This window comes from Gymnoscopelus braueri (assembly GCF_963280865.1).
Source record: "Gymnoscopelus braueri genome assembly, chromosome: 7".
NCBI lineage: Eukaryota > Metazoa > Chordata > Actinopteri > Myctophiformes > Myctophidae > Gymnoscopelus > Gymnoscopelus braueri.
This window is the reverse complement of record NC_137608.1, coordinates 31,814,978-31,830,662: the sequence shown is the minus strand read 5'-3', so window position 1 is coordinate 31,830,662 and position 15,685 is coordinate 31,814,978. Positions and strand designations below refer to the sequence as shown.

Here is a 15,685-nt window from a genome sequence, read left to right as displayed (position 1 = left end):
GTGACTGTGGGTGTCGCTAACCTTTTGGAGGTATTTACTCAGATATGTGGGAATAGGGGGCATATCGGGCAAATTTGCATTTACAATTTTGAAGGCCAGTCCCATTTTTTGTTGTTTAACCCTGTCTTCCACCCTGAGCCAGCCTAGGCTGGCAAAATGGGTGGGAGAAAGGTGGGTCATGGGCCCCAATCCGAGGAGTAGCCGAATCAGTTTGTTTTGGGAGGTTTGAAGCTTAGTCTTCAGTGACACTGAGGTGTTGGAGTACCAGGTGCAAGCATAGTCAAAAAGTGGTTGAATCAGGGCCCCAGAGAGGGTCCTGAGGGTTGACAAAAGAGGAAACTCTGCCCATAAATTTGGTTCTCTGGTTTACTCTTTTGACCACCTTTGTAGCCATGCTTTCACCTGTCAGGTATTTGTCAAGAACACAACCCAAATAGGTAATCTCTTCTTTGCTAGAGATAATTGTGTCATCGACTTTGACCTTGAAATCATTTACATCCATCTGTCTGAGGGAATGTTTGGTCCCAAAGAGAATGGATTCAGTTTTCCCAAGGTGTAGTGTCAGTTTGTTATCGGTAAGCCAAGTATGGATTTTTGAGAGTTCGGAGCTGAGCGCCTCCTCAACTTGCAACTTGTCCTCTCCCGAGATCAGGAGTGCCGAGTCATCAGCGAACAGGAACAATTTGCAGTTACAGGCAGCACTCATGTCGTTAATGTATAGAAGAAACAGTAACGGCCCTAGAATGCTGCCCTGAGGAACCCCACAGCTCACCGGGAGGGATGAGGACATGGTTCCGTTGATGTCAACCACTTGTTCTCTTCCCTCCAGGTAAGATCTCATCCAGTTTAGTGATGTGCAGTCAAAACCAATCGCCCTCAGCTTATCAAGTAAAATTGAGTGGTTTACAGTGTCGAACGCTTTTTGGAGGTCCAACATGACCATGCCGCAGTATTTGCCCGCGTCTAGTAAGGCAGTAGAAGTCATTATAATTACATCATTCGCATCACAAAATGACCTATTATGAGGCATTGTAATCTATATATGAAATAATATATGGTTATCATGGATCAAGGGGCCTCCCTTGATCCATGATAACTTAGTTGTTATTTATTGTTGTGTTATTTAGTTATAGTTAAGATCAGGTAATATATTTCCCTTTGTCATGTTTTTAGCCATCATAACCCAATAATTTTATCAGAAAATGTCAAAATGCATTATAATGTATTATGATTTGCCATGACCATATCACCAGGCCGTTGCTTTGTCAAATCCTGAGTGACAGTTTAACTCAGAGTTCAAATGGAACCAAATGGACCCGATTAACTTTGGTAATATTACTGTGCTCTATTTGTTTATCACTGGTGCTCCATTTATTTTATAACAACACAGGAGCTCTTGGTTAGTGTTTTAATTAACTAACTCATATTTAAAGTGATGTCAAATGGATCATCTTGACAGACAGATCAAGGTCTAACACAATACTTGTGATTTTCAGACATAATGGAATGTTTTGGAATGTATGGTCATGCATCAAGTGAGGCTGTTAGTTAAGATCAGGTAAAAGATTTCCCTTTATCTCATCAGAAAATTTCAAAATGCATTATAAATGTATTATGATTTTGGCATGACCTTGTATCAATCTGTTACACTGTCAAATACTGAGTGATAGCTTAACTCAGAGTTCAAATGACACCAAATGGACCTGATAAACATTGGTAATATTACTATACTACGATTATCACTGGAGCTCTATATTTATTTAACACAGCACTGCCCTGGGGCTCTTAGTTAGTGTTTAAAGTGACGTCAGTTATTATAAGTTATTTATGACACCTTAACAATAAACAAATATTTTCAATTAATTGTAAAAAATAAAAAAAACAGGAAAAAAATGATCTCATGGCTTTTCCCAGATGTTCAGATAGATCATTTCACGGCTTGTACCTGGATCAATAGTGATACATAAGTCTATTGATTCTCTTGAATCTTGACAAGCAGACAGATCGATATAGATTATATATAGATTTGTTTATCACAAACCAATAGTCTTCTTCTGTCATGAAGACAACAACAGCGTTCAACAGTTATTTTCACCAGGTTAATGATAGAACGTACCAGTAGTTTGTGTGACCTGCACCAGCCGGTCTGTAATGATGTGCTGGAGGGCTTTCCTTTCTGTAGAGAAGGTTCTCCAACAAACTACACCACCCACAGTTAAGTGAGATTATTTAGTTTTGGTTTACCGGTACCTACTTCTATGCAGGGAGAAACAAACATCTCCAAAAAACTATACAAACTAAACAAAGAGGTTTTTTAATCATACTTGCGTGGAAAAAAATGTCTCTTCACCGGAGCGTTTCAATGTTGTAGCGCTCCTTTAGCAGCCGCTGCTTCTAAATGTCGCAATTTTTTGCCTTTTTTATTTTTTTTAAAGCCGTTTGGTGCCCCCCCCCCCAAGGTTGGTGCCCTGTGCTTCAGCACCTCAAGCCCGTTGGATAAGCCACCACTGGACGGACGGACGGACAGGGAGGGTGCAAAACATACAACATATTCTCGCCATGCCTTTTGGCCTGGCGGAGACAATAAAGGCAAACATGCCTGCAGAGAGCTTGTTCAGTACAATAATACTGTATAAGTATAATAATAATCGTGCACAGTAACTAAATCACATCCTTTTGTGACACATGACAATGCATACAGACAAAGCCACTAACTTCCATCAACAGGTGTGATAATGAGGGGAGCAGGATTTGCACCATCAGTATCACTGTTGGACCAGAACATTGGGTAGAGTGTCATCTGAAATTCGCATTTTGTAAAACAGTGGATAAGAGCCTTGTTATCAACATCATAAAAAGAAACCTGGCCTCCTTTGTAATCCACAAACACCCCAATCTTCTTGGGCTTCGTGCTCAGGGTGAGAGGGGTTGCTGTTGGTATATTATAACTGTAGTAGTAGTCTCTTTGGCTTGTTTGGCATGAGTAGTTTCCTTCCTTTTCCAGCTGCAGCACCCAGTATTCCTGATGACACCTGTCACGTTTGATTTCAATCACTCCTAACTTCCACTCTGTGTTTCCTTTAACCTGAACCTCATAATAGATCTTAGATGAGTTGAAGCACTGTTTACTCAAGACACAGCACTCTCCAAACAGGTTGTCGGTCCAGGATCCAGGAAGTATGGGCCTTCTGGCCCATACTCCTTTTCCATTCTGGGAGATGATGAGACCAGACTTTGCTGTAGCAGGGTCCAGGGTCACATCTAGTGCAAAGCGTTTAGCACTCTTCAGCTTGGCTTTAGGAATCACCTCCATTTTGTCATGTAGCATCTCTTCCAGCTGAGCGACAGCTGTCCACACAGTCTTCAGACTCTGGAAGCTTTGGCCGTTGACCTTACTCAAATCAAGGACTTGTGGAAGACTGGAAATTGACAGAAATGTCTGAAGGAGGTGGTGGTGGTCCTCAATTTGTGAAGACAGCTCCAGCTCAGTACTTTTCCTCTGAAGCACAGTGATGTCCTGCTCCAGCTGTTTCATGAAGCCTTGAGCTTGCTCCTCAGCTGTTCTCCGTCTCTCCTCTATCTCCTCAATGAGCATAACCTGGTTGCTTTGAACAGCTGCCACTAGAGCACTGAACACCTTGATGGCGTCTCCTTTGTCTTTTGCTGCTTCTACATTGTTCTTATGTAATAACTGTTTGAGCTCATAAACTCTGCACTGTCGACGCCAAATCTTCTGCTGTGCATCAGACTTGATCTGACTGACCTGAGCTTGCCTCGTTTTATACTCTTCCTCTAGTAGGACGGTGTCATGAGCCTTATGTTCCGTCTTCAGACACGTGACACAAATGCATTCCTGGTCACTTCTGCAGAAGATCTCCAGCAGCTTGCCGTGGTTCTTACACATCCTTGCCTCCAGGTTCGCCACAGGGTCAATCAGTTTGTGCTGCATGCAGGTTGCAACTCTGCGATGAGGCTCCAGGTGGGTTTCACAGAATGAGGCTAGACAGACCAGGCAGGACTTCAGGGCGTTGTGCTTAGCAGCATCAGGACAGATGTCACAGGGAACCTGCCCTGGACTGACTGTGTGTTTGTGGGAACTGTCACTGATGGAAGGTCTTCTCTCCGGTGATCTCTTGTACAGGGCAGCCATCTCAGAGATCATAGTATTGACCCGGAGATCTGGTCTCCGACCATAAGGGTTTTTACACAAGGGACAGTTACAGGTGACATTGCTGTCCCAGTATTTAGTGATGCAGACCTTGCAGAAGTTGTGTCCACATGGAATAGTTACAGGCTCAGTAAAAACATCCAAACAGATTGAACAGAGGAAGTGTTCTTCAGACATCGTGACACCACTGACCGAGGCCATAGCTGCAGGAGAGGAGAGGTGGACAGTCAGGGAGGTGTAAGGAGACATGAAAAGAGACAGTAACTTTTAATTATGCCATAGCCGCAAGCAACTCTTTTAGGCCCTGTTTAGACTCCTGTCACATCCAGTCAAATCCGATTTATTTCTCAAATCCGATCTTTTGGCCCGACTGTTCACACTGCATTTGCAAGTGACCAGATCTGATCTGTTTCAGATCTGTGTGTTCAGACTGATTTAAACAACGTCAACACAAAGCCGCCCTGCGTCGACATATCTGCTTTGGTTACTGTGGTAACGACGAAGTCGTCATGACGTCACGACTTTTATCTCTTTATATGTGTTCGTAAAATTCTTTATTTTCCTCTGACACTGCAGATAGGACCTTGTGAACCGATTTTCTGCCATGCCGCGAGATATGTCTTCATATATTGCCTTGTTCCCATACATTCGTACAAGTTTCGCTTGTACTGAGGCATCCCCCCAAAGTGCTAGGACACATTGAATATATCCGTCTGTCAACTGAATGCTGCTCGTCATTTCTTCTGTAAAACGTACAGTATGCTGCACTATTCATTATACCCCTTGCGCTCTCGTAAATCAAAATCAATTCTCACACTCTGTAATGACGTGCGTGGCGCTCGGCCCGTGCTTCTAGTGAGGTTTTGGACAGTTTGATATGTGACTTGGGTGTTTAGATCAGGTTACTGCGTTCAGACTGAGACGCATCTTTAGAAATCAGATTTGAATCAGATCTGAAACCACATCTGAATGTGGCTCAGGTCGGATTTTGTCTCTGTTCACACTACATAAAGCAAATCGGATTGGCTGCCAGTGTAAACAGGGCCTTTGATCCTATTTTTAATATCTGGAATCTAGAGTTGCAATACCAACAGTTGACAGCTCATACATCCAAACAGAAAAATCTGATTGAATTAAATAACGTTGCACACAATTTCATTAACGTTTTGTTATTGAAAACGACTAAACAAGCACTTCCAAACTCCAACATAACATGTCTACGGTGGATTTTTATGAAACAAAAACTTGGCAGATACAAAGAGGATCCAAGCTTTCTGGTTTGGATGTATGAGCTGTCAAGGGTTGGTATTGCAACTCTAGATTCCAGATATTAAAAATAGAATCTAAGAGTTGCTTGCGGCTAATTATGCCATATGTGACAAACACGAGAACATTTTACTGTGTAGGCCTACCAGATGCTCCGCCCTGGCATCCTTATATGTCCTAGCCTGGCATTGCCAGACTGATCACAAACATTCACATGTTCAGTCTGGCAATGCACGGCTATGTATCTCTTACTCCTAAGATATCTTTGCGTGTATCAAATTATGATTAGTAGCAACATTTTGCAGATTTTTCATCAAATTAAAGGGGGAAAGTGTTATTGTGTGAGTGCATGGCCACAGGAACAGACGTATGAACTAATTTGCAAATACAACGGCATTGCTAGGATAAATCCTAACCCTAATCCACTGATTATGTGGTTAGAAAAAGGGGGGAAAATAGATATACATTTTCAAAAAACTAAAAGTGAGGGCATTCAAGAGTTAAGTAATTACTTGAGATACTTAATTTGTCCCCCATGTCTAAATAAACCATGATCAAGTTTCCATAGCTGATCGAAGACTAAAGGTAAACAAAATACATGTTATTTTCTTTCCAATAAGTCACATCATTCTATGAATCATCTAGACATTTATAGTTTAATGTTAGTATAACTAGCCAGCATAAAGTACTAGTGCAATGAAAATGTACATTTGCATTTAAACATTGAATAATGAGAGAAAACTAGGTTTGTTGATACAATTACATTGACTGAACTCACCGGCAGTGGATGGTATCACTGCTATGTCTTGTTTATGCATAAAACATATGTTCACTTCAAATAAAGTTATGAAGTTTCAACAGAGCTAGTAGGTATCTGCAGAAGAAGTTTGACTTTAATTTCATTTGAAAAGATGGCACTGCACTGGGCCACGTCTTCCTTCCTTCACAGGTGTTACCAATTATACTAATTAAGGCTCTGTTCCATTTAGTGTGGAAGAGCCTCCCCATAAGCCAACCCGATAACTCTATGGAGCCAACATGAACTTACACAATATAACACCCTGAAGAACAGCTATAGGCCCATTTTCATTCATGTATGACCTCACAGCAGCTATAATGTATAGATACATATTTCACTTTATAAAATAAAAAAATAAGGTCCACACATTGGCAAAAAACAAGCTCCACTGTTTATTGCTTGAATCAACGTTTTGATCACATGAAGATCTTCCTCGAAAATCCTTGTGTGATGGAAATGTTGATTCAAGCAATAAACAGTATAGTTTGTCCTGCACCAGGTGATTTAACTCATATAAAGTGATGTCAAATGGATCATCAGTTATTCATGAAATCTGAATAGGCTAATAATTTCAATGACTTGTAAATAAATAAAATAGTTTTTGGCTATCTGCCACTTTTTGAATTGCATGATCTCCTGGCTTTTCCCAGATATTCAGATAGATAATTTCACAGCTTATACCTGCATGATTAAGTGACAAATAAGTCACTTACTGTTCAACTGTTATTTTCACCAGGTTAAAAAATAGAATGTACCAGTAGTTTGTTTGACATGCACCAGCCGGGCTGTAATGATGTGCTAGAGGGCTTTCCTTTCTGTAGGGAAGGTTCCCCAACAAACTACACTACCCACAATTCAAAGTGTGATTCCTTAATGTTTTGGCTCATCTACTTCTATGCATGGGAAAACAGACAAACTAAACATCAACAAAAATACAAGAATACTAAACAAAACAAGGTTTTATCATACCTAGACCTAAAGTAAGTTCATACAGGACCACATCAAGTAAGTAATTCAAATTGGTGCCATTATCTTTATTTAGTCAGATACTATACAATAACAAGCATAACAGATCCAAGAGGATCACAAAGCAGAAAAGGCAACAAGCAATCCCCACAAATCCACTTTCTTTATGGACTTAACAGAAATTTACTTAAGAAAGAAAATAAAACACAATAGGGAATATGATTACCGGTACCATATGACATTGTTTACAGCTTAGAGCAGCCAATGTGTTTAAATTATTCAACTTGAACGATTTTACCACAATTGAAGAAAGCAAAAGAATCCAGGCAAACATGCCCACAGAGAGCTTGTTCCCAAATAAGTACAATAATACTGTATAAGTACAATCATAATCGTGCACAGTAACTACATTTTTAACACATGACAATGAATGTATACAGTCTAAGTCTGCTCTGTACAATAATACTGTATAAGTACAATCATAATTGTGCTAAATCACATCCTTGTGTGTGCACAGTAACTAAATCATATCCTTTTGTGACATGCCAATGCATACAGACATAGTCACTAACTTCCATCAACAGGTGTGATGATGAGAGGAGCATCATCAGTATCACTGTTGCACCAGAACATTGGGTAGAGTTTCTCCTGAAATGTGCAGCCTGTGAAACAGTGGAGCAGAGCCCTGTTATCAACATCATAAAAAGATACCTCACGTCCATTATAATCCACAAACACCCCAATCTTCTTGGGCTTCACACACAGGAAGAGAGAGGTTGTTGGTTTAGTAGACCAGGAGTAGCTGTGTTTTTTGTTTTCGTGGCATGAGTAGTTTCCTTTCTCCAGCTGCAGCACCCAGAATACCTGTGGTTTCCCACCACGTTTGAAAGACTCCTCAATCACTCCTAACTTCCACTCTGTGTTTCCTTTAACTTGAACCTCATAATAGATCTTAGATGAGCGGATGCCCTTTTTACTCAGTACACAGCGCTGAGAGAAGTCACTCCAGTAATATGAAGGTACTAGTCTGCTGGGCCTTATTTGTTTTCCATCTTCAGAGAGGATGAGACTGGACTTTGCTGTAGCAGGGTCCAGGGTCACATCTAATGCGTAGCGTTGTTGGGCCCTCATCAGCTTGGCTTTAGGAATCACCTCCATTTTGTCATGTAGCATCTCTTCCAGCTGAGCGACAGCTGTCCACACGGTCTTCAGACTCTGAAAACTTTGGGCGTTGACAAATCTCAAATCGAGGACATGTGGAAGGCTGGAAATTGACAGGAATATCTGAAGGAGATGGTGGTGGTCGTCAGTGTGTGAAGACAGCTCCAGCTCGGTACTTTTCCTCTGAAGCACAGCGATGTCCCGCTCCAGCAGTCTGATGAAGCTTTGAGCTTGCCCCTCAGCTGTTCTTCGCCTCTTCTCTATCTCCTCAATGAGCAAAAACTGGTTGCTTTGAACAGCTGCCACTAGAGCACTGAACACCTTGATGGCGTCTCCTTTGTCTTTTGCTGCTTCTACATTGTTCTTATTTAAGAACTGTTTGAGCTCATAAACTCTGCTCTGTCGTTGCATTATCATCTGCTGTGCATCAGACTTGATCTGACTGAGCTTAGCTTGCCTCGTTTTGTACTCTTCCTCTAGTAGGACGGTGTCATGAGCCTTATGTTCTGTCTTCAGACACGTGACACAAATGCATTCCTGGTCACTTCTGCAGAAGATCTCCAGCAGCTTGCCGTGGTTCTTACACATCCTTGCCTCCAGGTTCGCCACAGGGTCAATCAGTTTGTGCTTCTTGCAGGTTGCAACTCTGCGATGAGGCTCCAGGTGGGTTTCACAGAACGAGGCTAGACAGACCAGGCAGGACTTCAGGGCCTTGCGCTTACTCCGCTTAGCAGCATCAGGGCAGATGTCACAGGGTACCTCCCCTGGACTGACTGTGTCTTGGTAGGAACTGTCACTGATGGAAGGTCTCACCTCAGTCGACCTCTTGTACAGGGCAGCCACCTCAGAGAACATAGTATTGATGCAGAAATCTGGTCTCTGACCATAAGGGTTTTTACACAAGGGACAATGACAGGGGACATTGCTGTCCCAGTATTTAGTGATGCAGACCTTGCAGAAGTTGTGTCCACATGGAATAGTTACAGGCTCCGTAAAAACATCCAAACAGATTGAACAGAGGAAGTGTTCTTCAGACAAGACATCACTGACCGAGGCCATAGCTGCAGGAGAGGAGAGAGTTGGGGAAGTGGAAGGAGACATGAAAGGAGAGAGATCACTATACAATATGTCAGATCTGTGACAAATGCATTGTGAGCTTACAGATCGGCTATTTTCACTATGTTTAAAAAAAAGAAATTGTTCATTAAATCGTAATCAAGGCAAAACTTTGAAATAATCGTGATCTTGATTTGAAGTCATATCGCCAAGCCCTAATTTAATATCTAACATTTAGAACTGTCTGAGTGGAACTGTCAACTCATTCAATGAGTGAGAGACCCTGCTCAGTGCTCACATGAACAAACACGTCACCACCTCATCAATTTCTGATGCTGTGTGGAACCCCCCAAATCCAATCTTCCCATCCACACACACACACACACACACACACACACGTTCTGGCCACATATTCTGATAGGGCAGAAAAGGCGCTCAAGCTATGTTCAAATCATGACAAAGCACACTTAACCTTACACAAATGAAAAATCACAAATACAAATAGAAGAAACAATTTTAAGAAATATACTGTAGGCTCTATCCTGTTATTCAGCCTTGACATTACACTGTAAATTCCTCAGTGTTCATTTAACTTGGGTGTGCAAAAGGCACATTAAGAAAATGATGAAAAATGTGTGTTTAATCCCATGGACCTGTGCAGTTTGTCATATTCGCACTTATATGGTTCATGAGAAGTAGCTACATTTTGTTGTTTCTTTAGAAAATTAAGGGGGGAAAGTGTGTTTGTATTCGTTCATCATGGTCACAGGGCCGGACTGAACATATAAACACAAACACATTTGGCACTGTGAGGAACCGCAACTTATTGACTATGTGGGGATCTGATATTTTTAAAGTAGCTAAAAGTGAGGGCCAGTGGTTCTCAACCTGTGGGTCGGGTCCCCACATGATTTTGTGGGGGTCCCAACATCACAATGAAGTGAGAATTTAAGGACTTTTTAATACCTTAAAAGAGAAAATAAATAGTACCATTACTGCATCAAAAGTAATCAACAAACTATACTATAAAAACTGATCTGCAAGCTCACGCCTCGCAACTATTTTCACAATATTTATCTGTGGAACTGAGTCAAACTAAATGTAATGCCAATTACAATTCCAAGTGCTTGTCAGGGTGGGGGGGAAATATTGTTGTGGGGGGTCCCCAGTTGAAATATGATTATTTGTGGGGTCGCAGCCTGAAAAGGTTGAGCACCACTGATTTAAACCACTAAATGAACAACAAAACACATGCTTTTTTCCACCCTTCACAATGTAAGAAGTCAAATCAGTCTATGAATCATCTAAGACATTTATATAAGGTTAATATAGCTAGCCAGCATACTAGTCAGTGGTACTTATTTGCATTTAAACCTCGAATAATAAGAGAAAACTACGTTAATGGATATCCTACAATAACATTGACTGAACTCACCTAGATGGGGTTGTAGTGGATGGTGTCACTGCTTTGTCTTCACGTATAAAACTCGTAGTAATGAAGTTTCAACAGAGGCAGGTGTCTCTAAAAGAGTTGTGCTTTAACTTTAGTTTCATTTGAAATCTCTCCTCCTCTCTAGGCTCTATGCATGGCAGCCATATTGCCATGAATTTGCTCCAGAGTTCCTTCACAGGTGTTACCAATCAACACTGATTAACACTCTGATCTCTTTCAATTCTGTGTCGTTTCCAGCAGAGCCTTCTGGCACTGGTTTCCAGTGGTGGAAAGTAATTGAGTACATGTACTCAAGTACAAATTTGAGGAATTTTGGCAAATATTGTACTTTTTACTCCACTACAATTAATTGAAAACTTTAGTTACTAGTTACTTTGTAGATTTATATTATTACAAAACATGCATTTACCACTTTATCCCTATATACTTTGTCTATTTGAAAATAGCAGATCTACAAGCTCACAATGCGACGCTTTGCAACTTGCTGTGAGCTTGTAGGTCTGCTATTTTCAAAAGATGTGTATACATTTTGAACACTTGTGTGAAATAGGACATTCTGCACAATGAGTACTTTCTACTTTTGGTAGGCTACTTTAAGTACATTTTGATAGCAATACGTTTGTACTTTTACTCAGGTACATTTAAAATACCAGACTTTTACTTGTAACTACTTGTTTCTACATTGCCTTATTGATACTTTTACTTATGTAAAAATGTGAGTAATTTTTCCATCAGTGAATAGATAGACCAAGACAACCAATGATTTTTGGCTCCATGGTTGGCTCACTGGGAAGGCTCTGCCTTAATTAGTATCATTGGTCACACCTGTGTAGGAAAGAAGACGTGCCCAGTGGCGTCTTTTAGAATTAAACCAAAACCCTTTTTGATACAGTACCAACTAGCCCTGTTGAAACAACGAATTTTATAGCCTACACTACAGAAACAAGACAAAATAGTGACACCATCCACTAACTCATAGGTGAGTCAGTTCAGTCAATGTCATTGTACCCACAAACTTAGTTTGTTCACATTATTCGATGTTTAAATGCAAATAAGTGCATTTTCATTACAATAGTAGCCTATGTTGGCAAGCTACAGTATATTACTGATAAATGTCTTGATTCATAGAATGATTTGACTCATTTGCTAATTTCGACCACAACTCTTTTACAGACCTACTGTACTCTGTTGAAACGGGGTGCTCCTTCCATTCCGACATCTCACCACTCCGACTAGTGGCTTCCGCGTGCGGTTATGGTTAGGGTTAGGGTTAGGTATAGGGTTCGTCAACGTCGGAAAGGCGACATGTCGGAAAGGAGAAATGCACCCTGTTGAAACTTCATAACTAGGAGTGTTATACATGACAGCAGTGACACCATCCACTACCACATACTGTAGGTCAGTCAATGTTATAATTTATTACTTTTCAATACACTAGTAGGCCTATGCTGGCTAGATATATAAACCTTATAAATGTCTTGGATGATTCGTAGAATGATTTGACTTATTTGCGAAGGGTAGAAAAGCATTTATTTGGTTGACATTCTACTACATTTAGTCCTCAAAAGCTTGGCTTTCAATCTAGGATTTGACCATGGTTTATTTAGATATTGGGGGTGGTGTTAAAGCGCATGCTTAAAGTTGTACAATGCAGATTCACAAATAACGATTTTTAGCAACCTCTGCTGGTCACTACCGTCACTGCATACAATTTCCGTAGTCCCCGATTACCCAGAATTCCATTTGTTTTCACCGGAAGCCGGAAGCGTTTCAAAAAGCTATCTTTTAATTGTTTTATACTATCTGCGGATCGTTTCTCTTAGCCAGTGGAGCATTAGTTACCATGAGCTGTGCTTTCTGTTCTTTTTCGATCTTCCAATCCTACATTCTCTTAAAATCAGCGTGAGGTTCCTTTTTGTTATTAGCGCGGTAGTTCCTGGCCAAACAGGAAACCGTTGCGGTAGTTCCGTTTTCTGGCCAGATGAGTCATTTTCCCGGGAAAGTCCCCCCCGACAGCGTTCAATACAAAATATATAAATAAAAGGCTTCCGGGGGTGAAATTCATGGAGTGGGTGTTGTGAAACTTTTGCCACTCACAAAAGATATACAATTTAACTTTAGTTTTGTTGAAAACGTTACCTAGTATTACTTTAACCCTGTAGTGCCATCACTTTTAGCTATTTTAAAATATATATCAAGACTTTATTTCCCCCACATTTTTTGTCCTGGCCCATGAACTCACACAATCACACTTTCCCCATCATTTTATGAAACACCTTCAAGATATAGCTAGCTACTAATCATAATTTGATACACGTAAAGATATCAAAAGAGAATTAGAAGTATAGGACTTACATAGGTGATCCCATGTGATCAGTCTGGCAATGCCAGGCTAGGACATATAAGGATGCCAGGGAGGAGCTTCTAGGCCTACACAGTAAAATGTTATTGTGTTTGTCACAGATATGGCATAATATAAAGTGACTGTCTCCTTACAACTCCCTAACTGTCCACCTCTCCTCCAGCTATGGCCTCGGTCAGTGGCATCATGTCTGAAGAACACTTCCTCTGTTCAATCTGTTTGGATGTTTTTACAGAGCCTGTAACTATTCCATGTGGACACAACTTCTGCAAAGTCTGCATCACTAAATACTGGGACACCAATGTCACCTGTCACTGTCCCTTGTGTAAAAACCCTTACAGCCAGAGACCAAATCTCTGCGTCAATACTCTGATTTCTGAGATGGCTGCCCTGTACAAGAGATCACCTGAGGGAAGACCTTCCATCAGTGACAGTTCCCATCAAGACACAGTCAGACCAGGGCAGGTTCCCTGTGACTACTGCCCTGATGCTGCTAAGCAGAAAGCCCTGAAGTCCTGCCTGGTCTGTCTAGCCTCATTCTGTGAAATCCACCTGGAGCCTCATCGCAGAGTCGCAACCTGCAAGAAGCACAAACTGATTGACCCTGTGGCGAACCTGGAGGCAAGGATGTGTAAGAACCACGGCAAGCTGCTGGAGATCTTCTGCAGAAAGGACCAGGAATGCATTTGTGTCACGTGTCTGAAGACGGAACATAAGGCTCATGACACCGTCCTACTAGAGGAAGAGTACAGAACGAGGCAAGCAAAGCTCAGTCAGATCAAGTCTGATGCACAGCAGATGATAAAGCAACGACAGAGCAGAGTTCATGAGCTCAAACAGTTATTAAATAAGAACAATGTAGAAGCAGCAAAAGAAAAAGAAGATGCCATCAAGGTGTTCAGTGCTCTAGTGGCAGCTGTTCAAAGCAACCAGGTTATGCTCATTGAGGAGATAGAGGAGAGGCGGAGAACAGCTGAGGAGCAAGCTCAAGGCTTCATCAAACAGCTGGAGCAGGACATCACTATGCTTCAGAGGAAAAGTTCTGAGCTGGAGTTGTCCTCACACACTGAGGACCACCACCACCTCCTTCAGACATTCCTGTCAATTTCCAGTATTCCACAAGTCCTTGATTCGAGTAAGGTCAACGCCCAAAGTTTTCAGAGTCTGAAGACTGTGTGGCTGGCTGTCGCTCAGCTGGAAGAGACGCTGCATTACAAAATGAAGGTGATTCCTAAAGCCAAGCTGAAGAGTGCTAAACAACGCTTTGCACTAGATGTGACCCTGGACCCTGCTACAGCAAAGTCCAGTCTCATTCCCTCTGAAGATGGAAAACAAGTAAGGGCCAGAAGGGTAACATCCAGGATCGATAACCCGTTTGAAGAACGCTGTGTCTTGAGCAAAAAGGGCTTCTGCTCATCTAAGATCTATTATGAGGTTCAGGTTAAAGGAAACACAGAGTGGAAGTTAGGAGTGATTGAGGAGACCTTTAGAGGTGACAGGCATCATCAGGTATACTGGGTGCTGCAGCTGGAGAAAGGAAACTACTCATGCCAAAAAAAACACCCCTATATTACAACAACAACAACCCCTCTCTCCCTGAGCATGAAGCCCAAGAAGATTGGGGTGTTTGTGGATTATAATGGATGTGAGGTTTCTTTTTATGATGTTGATAGCAGGGCTCTGCTCCACTGTTTTACAGGCTGCACATTTGAGCAGACTCTCTACCCAATGTTCTGGTCCAACAGTGATACTGATGATGCAAATCCTGCTCCTCTCATCATCACACCTGTTGATGGAAGTTAGTGACTTTGTCTGCATACATTGTCACGTGTCCTAAAAGGATGTGATTTAACACGATTATTATTGTACGATTATTATTATACAATATTCTTGTACTGAACAGACTTTGCAAACAATATATTAATTGTCATGCTTCACAAAAGGATGTGATTTGGTTACTGTGCAGAAATTATAATTGAGCTTAGGCCTATACAGTATTATTGTGCTTTTTTTCAATTCTGGTCAAATCTTTCATGTTGAATATATATATATATATATATATATATATATATATATTTTTTTTTTTTTATATATATTTTTTCAATGAAAAAGTATTGCATGCAAACAATGTCATGGTATAATATTTTCCATTATTCTTTTCTTTCTTTCTTTTTTCAAGTCAATTTGTGTTCAAGGGTGGAAAGAAAGTACATTTGTGATACGTTTGTGGTGTCTGGGACTGCTTGTTGCCTTTTCTGCTTAGTGATCCTCTTTCTGTTATGCTTGTTATTGTATAGTGTCTGACTAAATAAAGATAAGTATGCCAAGTATGATAAAACCTCCTTGTTTAGTTTTAAGTATATGGTAAATGGTGCTTTTATCCAAAGCGCTTTTACATAGATTGTGCATTATATTCACCCATTCACACACCGATGGCGGAGGAAACCATGCAAG

At 41.0% G+C, this 15,685-nt stretch overlaps 3 protein-coding genes across 3 annotated transcripts; 1 reads left to right on the top strand and 2 right to left on the bottom strand.

Moving 5' to 3' along the window:
* Positions 1-2,710: 2,710 nt before the first annotated feature.
* Positions 2,711-4,345, bottom strand: LOC308088996 (E3 ubiquitin-protein ligase TRIM39-like; the record flags this gene model as incomplete). The annotated part of the gene is made up of 1 exon (XM_080433575.1): positions 2,711-4,345. The coding sequence occupies one exon, from the start codon at positions 4,343-4,345 to the stop codon at positions 2,711-2,713; it is 1,635 nt and encodes a 544-aa protein (XP_080289701.1).
* A 3,421-nt stretch (positions 4,346-7,766) lies between these two features.
* LOC308088995 (E3 ubiquitin-protein ligase TRIM21-like) lies at positions 7,767-9,419 on the bottom strand (the record flags this gene model as incomplete). The annotated part of the gene is made up of 1 exon (XM_080433574.1): positions 7,767-9,419. One exon carries the CDS (start codon positions 9,417-9,419, stop codon positions 7,767-7,769), a length of 1,653 nt encoding a protein of 550 aa, XP_080289700.1.
* A 3,977-nt stretch (positions 9,420-13,396) lies between these two features.
* Positions 13,397-15,034, top strand: LOC308088994 (E3 ubiquitin-protein ligase TRIM39-like; the record flags this gene model as incomplete). The annotated part of the gene is made up of 1 exon (XM_080433573.1): positions 13,397-15,034. The coding sequence occupies one exon, from the start codon at positions 13,397-13,399 to the stop codon at positions 15,032-15,034; it is 1,638 nt and encodes a 545-aa protein (XP_080289699.1).
* Between the last annotated feature and the right edge of the window lie 651 nt (positions 15,035-15,685).